Source organism: Sitophilus oryzae, unplaced genomic scaffold, assembly GCF_002938485.1.
Source record: "Sitophilus oryzae breed Bouriz unplaced genomic scaffold, Soryzae_2.0 scaffold_926_pilon_pilon, whole genome shotgun sequence".
NCBI classification, from domain to species: domain Eukaryota; kingdom Metazoa; phylum Arthropoda; class Insecta; order Coleoptera; family Curculionidae; genus Sitophilus; species Sitophilus oryzae.
This window is the reverse complement of record NW_022147557.1, coordinates 330,563-345,009: the sequence shown is the minus strand read 5'-3', so window position 1 is coordinate 345,009 and position 14,447 is coordinate 330,563. Positions and strand designations below refer to the sequence as shown.

The window sequence follows — 14,447 nt, the reverse complement described above, 5'->3', positions numbered from 1 at the left end:
GAATACATAACACTATTATTATAACAACCATAATGAAAGTTGTCTATACTAGTACAAAAGTTAAAAAGTAAAAGGCCGTGTCATTGCAGTTTTCTGGCAAAACCAGATACTGTTTAGTTAGGTTATAGTATTAGTTTAAAAAAAATAAAAAGTTCCCAAATTTCTCATTACAGTCAAATAACTATCTGCTCAATACGTTTATTTTTAGTCAATAATGACATGTATTGACTACTTCCATTCTAAATATCTTGAGAACGGTTGCTCGTAGCTATTTTTACCAAGAGAAATTTTTTACGTATAAAACCACGGAAATGAATATTTTTTTGTCCATACATGTATGGACAAAAAGTTATTACTCTTCAAAACAGTTAAAACACATGTAGGTGGCGCCCGCTACAAATAGGAGTCATATTGACATCAAAATCGATTTATCATGTCAAAAAACTCCCAGACACCAATTTTTGTCCAAATATTGATGTTAGGTACTTCAGAAATTATTTGGAAAAATTGAAGTTTAGTTAACAACAATTTTACTTATTTTTATCAGAAAAAATATACTGCCGAAGTTTCGGGAATACAGTTCGGACCATCCTGTACATGAAAATTTCATATTCCAAAAATAAAGTAATGTTAAAAAATCACTTTAAAAAATTTATTCCATAAATAAAAGTTGTATTTTAAATTCGAAAGATATTCGATGCTCCAATATTCAAATAACAATTTTTAATTTCTTACATTAATTCCGAGGCATTTTTCATCATTAAGAAGAAGAGGAAATGAAAGAGATGAAATATGATCTAAACTTGTAAATTAACCGCACGAGAACACAGCTAAAATATTTAAAGAAATTTTCCCCATTTCAATAAAATTTACTTTTTCCCTACCGATAGATTTTAATACTGATCCATCCACTTTCGGAAAAAGACGAATTTAAATAATTTGCCCCATTTGTATAAATTTACATTTGAAAAACGTTTTATCGAATCTACATAATGGTGTCTTTCTTTCCTTTAGGGGCACACCACACCGACGCGACTCTCTGTCTATAGATATATTTTTTTTGTTCGAGTTTTTCTGGTTTTAAAGTACCCATCCGAGTGTTTGCGGAAAACCCTCGCAAAAAGGAACACCAGAGGAAAACTTTTCGTAGGTGTTTTTTCAGAAAATTCTTTGATTTCTAGTATTAATACTATAAGAAATGAAATATTGCCTACGCAATTGCTGTCCTCCTTTCACGCAGTTGAGCAGCTCTGAACTGTTCAAGAACGCGATACTCTCACTCCATTCAATTGAGTCATAAAGCTCCAGAACTGTTCCGCGCTATATGGAGGCACCAGGCTATCGCGCACCGCTCCTTTCAGAACCGTTCTCGAGTAGCCCCAGGGCGTAAAGCCCGGAACTCGAAGTTCGCGAATGGAGGACAGCAAATAGGAGTTTTGAATAAACAGATATGTTAGTGGATGTTTCATTACAGAAATCTGCTGAGATTAAATGGTCTCAAAATTTATGTTTTTTTTTATAGAAAAACTATTAATCCATAGAGATTCCATACCCAATATTTATAACTTAAATAAATGCCTGTATTGTCAAAAAATTTTACAATTTGTAGACAAAGGTAAAGTAAACAAACAAAGTAAATAAACAAACAAACAAAAGAAAATACAAAACATTATTCAAATTACATTGTCAGTCTTATTGTATGAAATAAACATTTAAAAATGTTTACACTGTCAAAGAATAAAAAAAATGAAAATGAGATTCAAAAATATTTAGTAAGTTTATAGTAAATATCAATGACCTCTAAATAAATTTATTTCGATGTCATTGGTAAATATAGTAGTAGCAAACATTAGACCAGTGTTTACAAGATCAAATTCGATTATCAAAATATAAGTAATTTACGGCGTAGAAAGCCTTGTCTAGTAAATAAGATTTCAATGCTTTGCGAAATGAAGAAAATGATGTTATGGATTTGATTTCAAATGGCAGGTGATTGTGCATTTATTTCGAGTTGTATAATATTGAACTTTTAACTAACTCTGAGCGTGGGGTAGGTAGATAAAGATCTTGCTCCGCGTTCTTGAGTGGATAAGTGTGAGATGGCCTTACTTGAGAAGCTGATACTTGCTTATAGAGTCGTATTTTATTTCTTAAAAATAAATGCTAATATGTAAATAGTTTTATATGATATATATAATATATATATATATATATATATATATATATATATATATATATATATATATATATATATATATATATATATATATATATATATATATACAGGTGTTTCAAAACAAATGCGAGAAAAACTTCAGGGGGTGATTCCTTGTTCAAAATAAAGGGTAGTTTGCTTCATAAACGTTGGGTCAAAAGTCAACCATTAGGGAGATATCGCGGTACAAAGGTGGCGGAAAAATAATGTTCTTATTTTTTATCTTGAAAACGAAAAGAGATAGACTAATGAAATTTTATGGAAGCATTACTGTTATGAAAACACACTTTTTGGTAATTTTTTCACTTTTTTAAAATGAGTGGAAGGGGTTGAAATAAACTATCCCTATCATTCTTGTTAACGAAATTTAAAGAAAAATCTTATCAAACACATGCAAAAAAATTAATTTGGATAGTTTAGTTTGTTTAGAAACTTTTTTATCTCTTGTATTTTTTTTTTATAAAACTCACCGATTTGAAATTAAAAAATAAAATGTAAAGCATTACATGTCAGGACTAAAAATATTTTTAGATTAAGAATCTAGTGATAATAATGATAATAATAATAATCTAGATAATAACGTATTGCAGTAGGGTAATGTCAAATAAAACAATATTAGAAACGTTCTAAAAAGTGACAGCGGCCGACTAGATTTTTTCCTAAAAAAATTACAGCTGCCCACTAGATTCTTTATCTAAAAATGTTTTTTGTCCTGACATGTAATGCTTTACATTTTATTTTTTAATTTCAAATCGGTGAGTTTTATAAAAAAAATACGAGAGATAAAAAAGTTTCTAAACAAACTAAACTATCCAAATTAATTTTTTTGCATGTGTTTGATAAGATTTTTCTTTAAATTTCGTTAACAAGAATGATAGGGGTAGTTTATTTCAACCCCTTCCACTCATCTTAAAAAGTGAAAAATTACCAGAAAGTGTGTTTTCATAACAGTAATGCTTCCATAAAATTTCATTAGTCTATCTCTTTTCGTTTTCAAGATAAAAAATAAAAACACTATTTTTCCGCCATCTTTGTACCGCGATATCTCCCTAATGGTTGACTTTTGACCCAACGTTTATAAAGCAAACTACCCTTTATTTTGAACAAGGAATCACCCCCTGAAGTTTTTCGCATTTGTTTTGAAACACCCTGTACATATATCACTAGTTATAGAAAGTTTAAAAAAGGATAGAACGTTTCCAGGCACAAATCGACCTACATATTTCCAAAAAATAGTTTTCCTCCAATTTTAAACTAAAGATATAGAGCAAGCCTTCGTTCAAAGCCTATACTTATTCAATGTGGGCGAATTTTTATAAACTTTATATCTCGAAGAAGAATCGAGCAAAATATCAAGTATGCTATATTTTTGCAAAGGTAATTTTAAATTATTTTGAATGAATTAAAAATATACAGCGTGTCCCATATAAAAAATCAGTTTTTCTGTTGATAATTCTAAACTTAATAATTTTAAAAAAATTATACTTAAACGATTAAATTCTACGTAAAAAGGTGCTTTGGAAATGTTTTTATTAAAAACCCTTTAAAAGCGTCGAATTTGACCCACCCTATATAATATCGTCGGCTTTATGACGAAAAGGCGTATCTCGATTTTTGACGATTTTCAGATATCAACGTCATGACATGCCCAATGGGGCATATTTTAACATAGCGAATTTGCGCATCTCAGTATTGTACCTTTTTCATTTTATATTCGTTTAAAAATTTGCCCCATCTCAAATACTACAATTCTTCGTTATGACGAAGAGACGTGTGTTGAGATAGGGCTCTTTGTTATATCAATTGTTATACCAATTGTTATACTACAAGAAAGATGGAATTTGAGATAGGTCCTTTTGTTTTAAGTTATGAAAATGCATGCGAGAGAAAATCACACCATTCTACCTAATTATTTTCTGATGGTTGCTTGGGACAAAATAAAACTTCTATCATGGCAGCAGCTCTCTTTTACAGTGTGATTTTGAGTCTGTTTTTTGCCAAAAGCCATTGTTAGAATGAGCTAGACTCTGCACATAGCTGTATCGGGTATGCAAAAGATTGTCCGAGAATAAATGGCCGAAGAAAAATTGATCGAAAGCAAAACAACAAAACGAAAATTGCCCTAATGGAAAAATTTCCAAAATTATAATTTCCCTCAGAACATTTTAGCCAACCAGAAACTTGCGCGAAAAATACTATAATTTTTATCTCATTATCATTGTCAGGCCATTAGCATTGTCATCCCTGTCAATTTTTGGAAAATTTTATTTATTCTGCCTATCATCATCCTGCATAAACACGTAGAATGGAAGTCGAATTTGTTATCATTGAACAGGGAAAACAGAAACTGTTAGTCCACAGTTATTTCTATCAAAAAGGCACGAATGAAGAAATATGTTTTGTTTTTGTTTAGTTTCGTTTTTATTAACTGCACCGTGAGTTTAAATGCCTTGTATTAATGCCCTCAATTAACTGAATATTTACTAAAAATATATTAGTTAAAAAAATGTATTTTTGTATAAAAAACAATATTATTAAAATAAGCTAGATAAGTGTATTTTAATTGATTATTGTCTTTGCTTCTGGAATGAAAATTGTCTTTGTTTTCAGTTGATCTAATCCAACGTGAATAAAAGTATTTAAAAATTTGTTTCTGATTCTTTGGTGATTTTCAGATTCTTCTGTATGTATGTATTGTATTTTCTTGTATGTATTCCATAATGTGAATATTGTATTTTTTTTTCCTTATTAAGAACATTTTACCACCATTTTTAAATTTATTTTACATGGGCGTTTGTATACTATTCGTTCGGAAATAAATTTATTATTATTATAACAAAAAGGCCTATCTCTATTAAACAACTAAAAAGAAATTATTTATTAGAATTTACGCACAATTTATCTTCAGAACGTTTCCTCAATGTCTCCGTTTGAGTGTTAATACAAAAACACTATTAAAAAATTAGAGACTTAACATTTATTGGCCAAATAAAGTAAGTGATTTTCTTTAAATTGCTCTCCTGAAAAGTAGCAAAAATCGAGATACGCCTATTCGTCATAAAGCCGACGATATGTGTATATAATATATGTATATTAACTTTTTTTTAAACTTTTAAAATATTTTTTTTATTTTTTTTTTTTACCTTTTATCAATCGACGTGATCCATTCCATAGCTCTGCGCCCTCAACTCCCGCTTCAAACCGCGATCAGTAGCCGGAGAAATAAAATAAAACGAGGCGAAACTGGCGCGGTAACAAGTGGTCGTAGTCCGATCCGAGCGCGAGCTTACGATGTCGCGTGGCCTCCTTTTACCATCGTCGTCGTCGTCGTCGTGGTTGTTGCTGGTGCTGCTGCGGGTGCTGGTGCGCGCATCTCAACGGGAAAGCAACAACTGGATCGTCGGCGTCGCGACGCGTCCCGCGGACAAAACTCGCGGCGGCGAAGAGAAAAAAGGTGTGCGCAAGACGAAGGTGGTGCAATTGAAGGGGTTGATGTGTGGTTTGAGAGGTGGTTTTATGGTATTCTGCTAAAATATGTATATTTGGATTGTTTTTATAAAATAAAAAAAAAATAATATATTTACGGACCAGCCATTTAAATGTACAGGGTGGTCCCATTTTAGTTGAAATCATACAGTATCTCCGTTATTCGTGAAGATAGAAGGGTGCGGTTTGTACAAACCTGTGCCACTTTTTTGTCTAAAGGAAGATGCCGTAAACAAAATTTTCATAGCCCTCTTCGTTTCTGAGCTACAGGGTCTTTTTGAAAATTTTGCAATTTCGGACACTCCCTGTATCTCTGTTATTCCTAAAGGTATCGAGACGGTGAAAACTGTTTATTGTAGAACTTTTTACGTAGAATACAGTGGCGTAGTCTGTTATTCTACGAAAAGAATATTTTTAAAGATATGAACTAAAGTTATGTTTTCTTAAATGGAAAACCCTGTATATTTAGAAATTATAGGATCTGGCTTGCCATAAGCTTTTCAAAAATAGATATCACTCTACAGGGTCCGGCAATAGTGCGTCGGGCATCTGTAGCTCCTAGAATAAAAAACTTGATAATTTTGTTTATGTGCAAACTTAAAGTATGTATCATGATGTATTTCAGGAAAATATTTTAACTTCTATAGGGTGGCTCAAAAAAGTGTGAGTGGACCTGGATGATTTTTTTTAAATGGAACACCCTGTATATTATTGCACTTTTGGCTTTCTTTCAGATCACTTTACATAACCCTAAGATATGAATAAATAAATTTCGATAGTTTCAGAGATATTAAAAAATAAATACAAAATATATATTTTTCAGCCCCTCTTAAAAAAATTATTAAAAATACAAGAACTGTTCTGAAATCAAAACTATTTTAGGTATTTACTTTAGATGGTCTGTACTTACTTTGTTTTATATTTCATATGGCATTTTCCGCAGTAAATTTTTATCAAAGCCACCCAATGATTTTTCTCTCGTATTTTACCATTGAAAGCGCCATATGAAATAATACCGCGTGTATCTGCAAAACCGTTAAAAATTTTGAAATACTTTAAATACAAAAAATGTTCATTTTTTAACTCTCGATCTAATAAAAAAATAATATACAGGGTGTTTCATTTAAAAAAAAAACATAGAAAAAATATTTTATATTTTAGAAAGTTTGGCGTAGAATATTGAACATTCTGTATGATTTACGATTACCATATTTATAGCAAAGTAAGAACAAACCAGCTAAAGAAAATACCTAATATACTTTTGATTTCGGAACAGTTTCTGTATTTTTAATAATTTTTTTAAGAAGGGCTGAAAAATATATATTTTTGATTTATTATTTAATATATTTGAAACTAATCGAAATATATTCATTCATATCTTAGGGTTAAATAAAGTGATCTGAAAGGAAGCCAAAAATGCAATAATATATAGGGTGTCCCATTTAAAAAAAATTATCCAGGTCCACTCACACTTTTTTGTGCCTCCCTATAGAAGTTAACATATTTTCCTGAAATACATCCTGGTACATACTTTAGGTTTGCACTTAAACAAAATTCTCAAGTTTTTGATTCTAGGAGCTACAGATGCCCGACGCACTATTGCCGGACCCTGTATATAATTATTTTCACTATTTACTGCAATATTTAAAAAATATATTTAAATATAATTAAAAGAGATCGTATTTATCGCAGTAGGCCATAATTGATAATTAAAGGAAAAGAATTATTAAAAGTATACTGCTATCTGTCTCTTGTTTTATTTTGAGAGCCACTGATAATTTTTTATATATTTGGAAAACTTAACTCTCTACCTCTATTTGTAAATCTTAGAAACTATCGTATCGGAACTTTTAAATATTCCTTTAGCTAGTTTACGTGAAATATGCTTTCAGCAAGATGTGCCCCTCCCCCCCTCCCAACTTAACTTACAACGAAAATATTAGAATTTTGTTAAAATGTTATTTCTCAAATCAATGAATTGGAACCAATGGACCCATATTATGACGGACTCCCTGATTCCCGGATTTGTCCGTTCTCGATTTCTGATTTTGGGGATTTTTGAAATATGAAATATATCGTGGCAACTAATACAATGTCGAACACCTGGAAAATTCTTTAATAATGCAAGCTTTTAGATATTTTCAAAACCATCTCATTATAAAAAAAAGAAAAATATATTCAGACATTCAGTGGCAACAGTTCAAACGTAAAATATATCAATTCCAAATAAAATTTTAATGTGTGTATGACTATATTAGTAAATACCATTTTGATTTTTTGTTATTTATTACGGCCTACTAATAAAAAAATTATATATTTTAAATATTGCAGTAAATAGTGAAAATATATATAGAGTGATATATATATATATATATATATATATATATATATATATATATATATATATATATATATATATATATATATATTTGAGAAGCTCATAGCAAGGCGAATCATATGATTTATAAACATACAGGGTGTTCTATTTGAAAAAATATAACTTTAGTTCATATTTTCAAACAACAATTGTAAATGCTGAACACATATACCTGGGCATACGAGACTTTGGGCCTTAAACTGAACATCGATAAAACTAAAATCGTGTGCACTCCCCCGGAAAATCATAACAGCGCTATAAAAATCGGAGAAGAACTATTGGAATATGTATCGGAATTTAATTACCTCGGCAGTTTGATTTCGGAAAAGGCAAATATCGACTCTAAAATTCAGCACAGAATCAGCAGCGCCTCAAGAGCATTCTGGAAATTAAAAGACAGGGTTTTCTACAATCATGACCTGAGCACAAAAACGAAATTTGCAGTGTATCGAGCAGTAATAATCCCTACCATGTTATACGGAAGCGAAACCTGGGTGCCGTACCGCCGGCACACGAGCGCCTTAAACAAGTTGCAACAGAGACACCTTAGACAACTGTTAAGAATCAAATGGTACCACCATGTCTCAAACGCATCAGTCCTTCAAAAAGCAAGCTGCGAAAGCGCTGAAGTCATGATTACTAAATCTCGCTTAAGATGGGCTGGCCACGTATGAAGGATGCAAGAAAACCGCCTACCGAAATTTCTTCTTTACGGTGAACTTGTAGAGGGTAAGAGGAAACCGGGTGGACAACTCAAAAGATACAAGAATGTTTTTCATGAAAACTTAAAAGGAATACTTATTTGCATACTTATGCAGCATAAGTGGGAGGAAGCAGCGCACAATAGAACGCAATGGAGGAGAATTGTAAATTGAGTTAATAACGACAACCAAAAAGTAAAGAGGCAACAAAGTAATGAGATTTTTGAATATCCGGAGTGCGGTAGGTAAATAACATCACGTATCGGGCTTTTCAGTCACAGAAAAGCTCATGACAGGAAACACCTTGCGTAACCATCTTCTGATGCGTGTTAAATACTCGTCAGCGAGTCATGGCAGTAAGTAAGTAAGTAACATAGGTCTTATAATACGGACCCCAGACTGGGCAAGCATATTCTAGTATCGATCTCACATAGGCAATATATAAAGTTTTGATACGTCAGTAAAGTTCTCTTAACCCAGCATCTTTAACGCTTTGTTTGTCATGTGTTCATTTGTCAAGTTAATATGATAATTAAAATTCAGATCTTTAACAAAGTATACACCTAGATCTTTCATCACATCAGTTTTATCTAAAATATCATCTTGAATCTTTATTATTATAAAATACAACATTTTTCTTTCTGCAGAACTGCATTACTTTACACTTTGATATATTTAATGACATCCCATTCAGCCTACACCATTCATTCCATCCACTCAAATCCTATTGCAACTTAAAGGTTGATTCTCACTATACCTTCCGTTTCCATTCCATATCCATTCCATATTCGTTCCGTATTTTTATTGTATTGACGCTATACGTAAGCATCCGTTCCGTATCAGTTCCATACTTTTTATTGTACAATTTATATCATTACGAAAGTTTTATTTTAAAAATGTGTATCTTTTGAAAAAGGTAATAGATTTAATTAAGAGGTGAAAGTATAAATAAATATCAGCAAAATTTTAACAGAGCTAGTACAAATGTAAGAATTTGACAACGCTGTTTCCGATACGCTTCAGTCCGTCCGCTAAAAAAATGTATGGAAGGAAAGGATGTGGAACGGAAGGGAAACGGAACGGATAGTGTGCATTTTCCTATTTATTTACATGATATAATATTTTATGTAAACGGAAGGGAAACGGAAGGGAGCTGATATGGAAGGTATAGTGAGAATCAACCTTAAAGCAGTCATCCAGTGACTGAATTACCTTGTAAATTTTGAGGTCTCAAAATAAGTTACTGCAAATTAAACTAACTGTTGAATACTAAAGAAACTCAATCATATTCGAATCTAGAATGCCACATTATCTAACGAAGAAAAAATCGACCAATGTGTATTATCAGTCATGACATATGCATGCGAAACCTTTAGTCACTTAAAACGAGCATTATAAGGAAATTGTAAGTTGGACAACGTTCAATGGAATGAAATATGCTGGGATAACCCAAAAAGATCGTAAAAGAATAGAGCAGATACGACAAAAGACACAGGTAACAGATGTCATCCACAGAATCAAATACCTCAAGTGACAATGGGCAGGACACCTGGCAAGAAGGACGGACAAATGGACCACAAATATTACAGCATGGTACCCACGAGAAACTAAGAGACCTAGAAGAAGACCAAACCTGAGATGGAGCCATGATAGTAGGAAATTAGCATTGATAACTTGTGCCCGCATAGCCAACAATAGACAACAATCAATGGACCTAACTACAAAGAAACTATATAAATATACGAGGGAGGCTACACCATAATTGAAAATAATTGGTTGAAAAGCTGAAAATTATTATGATGGTGATGAAGTCACAACAGTCACTGCTGCCTATTTTTCCAATTCAAAGCCAAAATTTCGAGTTAGTTATTAATAATAATATAATAATAATAGTCATATATATAATAATAAGTCACACACGAACCTGACTACTGGCTAGAGGCAGAAAAGAGCTTTTTAAACGAAATAATACCTATGAAAGAAATATCTGTTACCGTTAAAGATGTCAAAAATGCAATCAAAAATGCACCGAATTGGAAATCCCCCGGACCTGATGGTATTCAAAATTTCTGGCTCAAACACTTCAATGCTACTCACAGTATATTGGCAACAATTTTTAAAGAAATAATGGCAGAACCAGAATCACTACCCAATGAATTGTGTAAAGGAACCACGTTTATGTTACCAAAGAAAGCAAACTCGAAAGACCCTGAAGATTACAGACCCATTACCTGCCTCTCTAATGTATATAAACTAATGACAAAAATAATCTGTACAAAAATCACTGAACATCTGGATAGAAATCATATAATAGCAGTAGAACAGAACGGATGCCGGGAAAGGTCTAGAGGCAGTAAAGAATTACTAATCATAGATAGTGTTATAGGCAAGCAGGCGCAAGATAAACAAAGACACCTATCGATAGCTTGGATAGATTATAAGAAAGCGTACTATTCTGTCCCGCATTCTTGGCTTCTCGAGGTTCTGAAACTATACAAAGTTGATCAACAACTCATCAAACTGCTAAAAATAGCTATGACAAAGGGGGACAGCCTAAGCCCAATATGGTTTTGTCTAGCGATGACTCAATATTATGCTTAAGAACAGTACATATGGATATAAAATTAATAGCCAAACGAACTACCGGATGTCATACTTGATGTACATGGACGACCTAAAACTATACGCTAGTAACGAACATCAGTTACAAAGCATGCTTGAATTAGTCAGTAGATTTAGCGAGAAAATCAAAATGGAATTTGGACTGAACAAATGTGCTGCAGCTCATTACAAAAAAGGGAAATTAAAAGACACACCGAATATAAAGCTAATGAACGAAGTCAACACTCTCAAAGAACCAGCTTACAAATATCTAGGCATGTTGCAGACCGGCCAAATTAAAGACAGGACAATGAGAGATATTACTAAAGAAAAATATTTAAAACGTGTGAAAACAGTTGTCCGAATATACTTACCTGGAAAAGAAAAAATTGTAGCAATTAATAGCTGGGCAGTACCTTTAATTACCTACACATACGGTGTGCTGAAGTGGAGCGATACCGAATTGAAGGAAATGGATAGAGCTACTCGTATAATATTAACGAAGAACCGAATGCATCATTCTATTGCATCCACTGCAAGATTATACTTACCTCGAACAAATGGGGGCAGAGGACTTTCAAACCTAGAGGATATTTGCAGAAAACAAGTAAGCAGTTTACAAAAATATTTTAACAACAAAGAAACCACTTTACATCGAGCAATAAGAACCGTTTATACAGGATATTCAGTCTTAAACCTAGCTAGAAATGAAATCACTGATAGATCACCACTGAGTGTAGGCGACATATTGAAGGAATTAAAGGGCAAGGCGTTACACGGAAAATACTTTACTGAATTGGATGCAGATTGTGTGGATAAAAGTAAATCAGTAAAATACCTAACGGAAATTCCACTTACCGGCGAAATTGAAGGGTTTATATGCGCTATTGAGGATCAGGTGATAGCTACAAGATCACACAGAAAGTTTGTTCTGAAAGAAAACATAACGGACAGATGTAGAATGTGTAACCAATTTTCAGAATCCATACAACACATAAGTTCAGGTTGTCCCACGTTAGCACCAACTAGTTATACAGAAAGGCATAATAACATAGCAAAAATAATCCATTTAGAACTGTCACTAATTCTTGGTTTACAGTCTGTGCAGACGAAGTATTTTAATTACACCCCAGAACCTGTAATGGAAAATAGCAGCCATAAACTATATTGGGATACCCTTATTTTAACAGATAAAACAGTATTACATAATAAACCCGATATACTCTGGATAAACAAATACAAGAAAGAATGCTTCATAATTGATATAGCCGTACCATTAGACCAGAATCTTCAAAAAACTGCAACAGAAAAAATACAGAAGTATCAAGATCTTGCATATGGATTAAGAAGAGTATACCAGCTCAATAAAGCCATTGTTTTACCTTTTGTAATCTCTGCCAATGGACTTATTCATAAAGATTTTACAAGGAACACGGAATTATTGAAATTAAACCCAAAGCTTACCAACGAGTGCTTAAAAGCAGCCATATTGGGAACAGTGAGAATTGTCCGAAAAGTGCTTAAAGCAGCCATATTGGGAACAGTGAGAATTGTCTGAAAAGTGCTTAATATTTAGAAGACCCTGAACTAGAGCAGTTCTGGTCAAGAAACCAAACCTACCGAGTTAATCGTGAGAAAAAAAAATTATATTAATATTTAGTGTCTTGACAAATAGCAAAAATATTATGAAGATCAATATTTGTTAATATCAAATAAACTTTTAGTCGCGTGATTAAGCTTGACCAGCACGGCGCGGCGCCGCACAATGGATCGAAGCATAAGAAAATAGGGACATTGACTTATTTCGAAATTAATACTTTTATTTTACTGTTTTTTATGTACGACTTCAATAAATACAAGAAAAATCTAAATTAATATGGCATTTTGTACCATAAGTTTACAAAATATACAGGGTGTCTCAAAAAAAGAACTAATATCTAAACAAAAAAGAAAACAAAAATATTATAACAAAAAAGAAATTGCTTTCTCTGTTAAATCTAAATTAATATGGCCTTTTGTACCGGATATTTTAAGAAATATAAAGGGTGTCTTACAAAAAGTGCTCATCTATAAACAAAAAAGAAAACAAAACATTTTAACATATGAGAAATTACTTTCTCTGTTAAATCTAAATTAATATGGCCTTTTGTACCAAATAGTTAACAAAATATACAGGGTGACTCACAAAAGAACTAGTCTCTAAATAAAAAAAAAAACAAAAATATTATAACAAAAGAGAAATTGCTTTCTCTGTTAAATCGCTATGAATTTTCTCACAGCTACGCATATCAGTTATATATGGATCGGAAGACAACAAAAGATTATGTAAAATGCCTTCATTTGCAAAAGTTCTGTTAGACCTTCTTGAACGGCATTCTCTATATTTCCGAAAGTATTTATTCCTAGACTCTGAGGCCTCTTCAGACAGATGCCCTATCGGAAACCAAAAATTGCTGATGATTTTTGCTCCGTGTATCAAAATTTTGTGTAGAGAAGATGGCATATAATACCATCCATAAAGGTTAACTCTTCTGCAGTCTCTTTTGCAAATTTATTAAACTTTGCGGCATTTATTTTTTTTCCTGAAACCAAAACTTGGAGTAATGTATATAGTCTTTCCAGCAACCGTTCATCGATTCCTGTAATTTGTGATGACTTTTCAAAGTTTCGGAAAAATCTTTTCGCAGTGTTTCCATCGTTAGTTGTGCCCCATCCATGTTTAACGACATCGACTATCAAACCCATTTCCTCCCTAAATCTAAAATAAAATTGCAAATACATTCTGCAAAGCAACGCGTGATGCGCGTCCACGGCAAACTCGACAAATTGCCGAATATCAATTCGGTGTCTCTTGTTTATCTTAACTACATAAAAATTAATGGTATTAACGAAAACATTTCTGGGCCTTTCAACCTATATATGCCTTATGTATTGTAGTGTAATTCAGTCCCACTCCAATGTTCTTCGACGAATATACTTACCTATATCGGCAAATTACAAATTGTTTGATGGTGCACTGTGCGTGCATTGCATAAATTCAAGGATTTTGACATTAAAATCATTATAT

General features: G+C 32.3%; 2 protein-coding genes across 2 annotated transcripts in view; one reads left to right on the top strand and one right to left on the bottom strand.

Moving 5' to 3' along the window:
* LOC115890798 (rap guanine nucleotide exchange factor 4) overlaps positions 1-5,589 on the bottom strand; it is a 691,873-nt gene extending 686,284 nt beyond the window's left edge. Inside the window, exon 1 of the mRNA XM_030911141.1 lies at positions 5,359-5,589. Coding sequence (XP_030767001.1) covers positions 5,359-5,387 — 29 coding nt within the window. The 5' untranslated portion in view covers positions 5,388-5,589. The remainder of the gene's footprint in view (positions 1-5,358) is intronic.
* A 5,855-nt stretch (positions 5,590-11,444) lies between these two features.
* On the top strand, positions 11,445-12,938 carry LOC115890810. Its single transcript, XM_030911160.1, has one exon. It carries the CDS (start codon positions 11,445-11,447, stop codon positions 12,936-12,938), a length of 1,494 nt encoding a protein of 497 aa, XP_030767020.1.
* The last annotated feature ends 1,509 nt before the right edge of the window (positions 12,939-14,447 follow it).

Excerpts from the sequence above, each read along its gene's own strand:
- LOC115890810 (XM_030911160.1), top strand. The coding sequence starts at position 11,445 with ATGGACGACCTAAAACTATACGCTAGTAACGAACATCAGTTACAAAGC.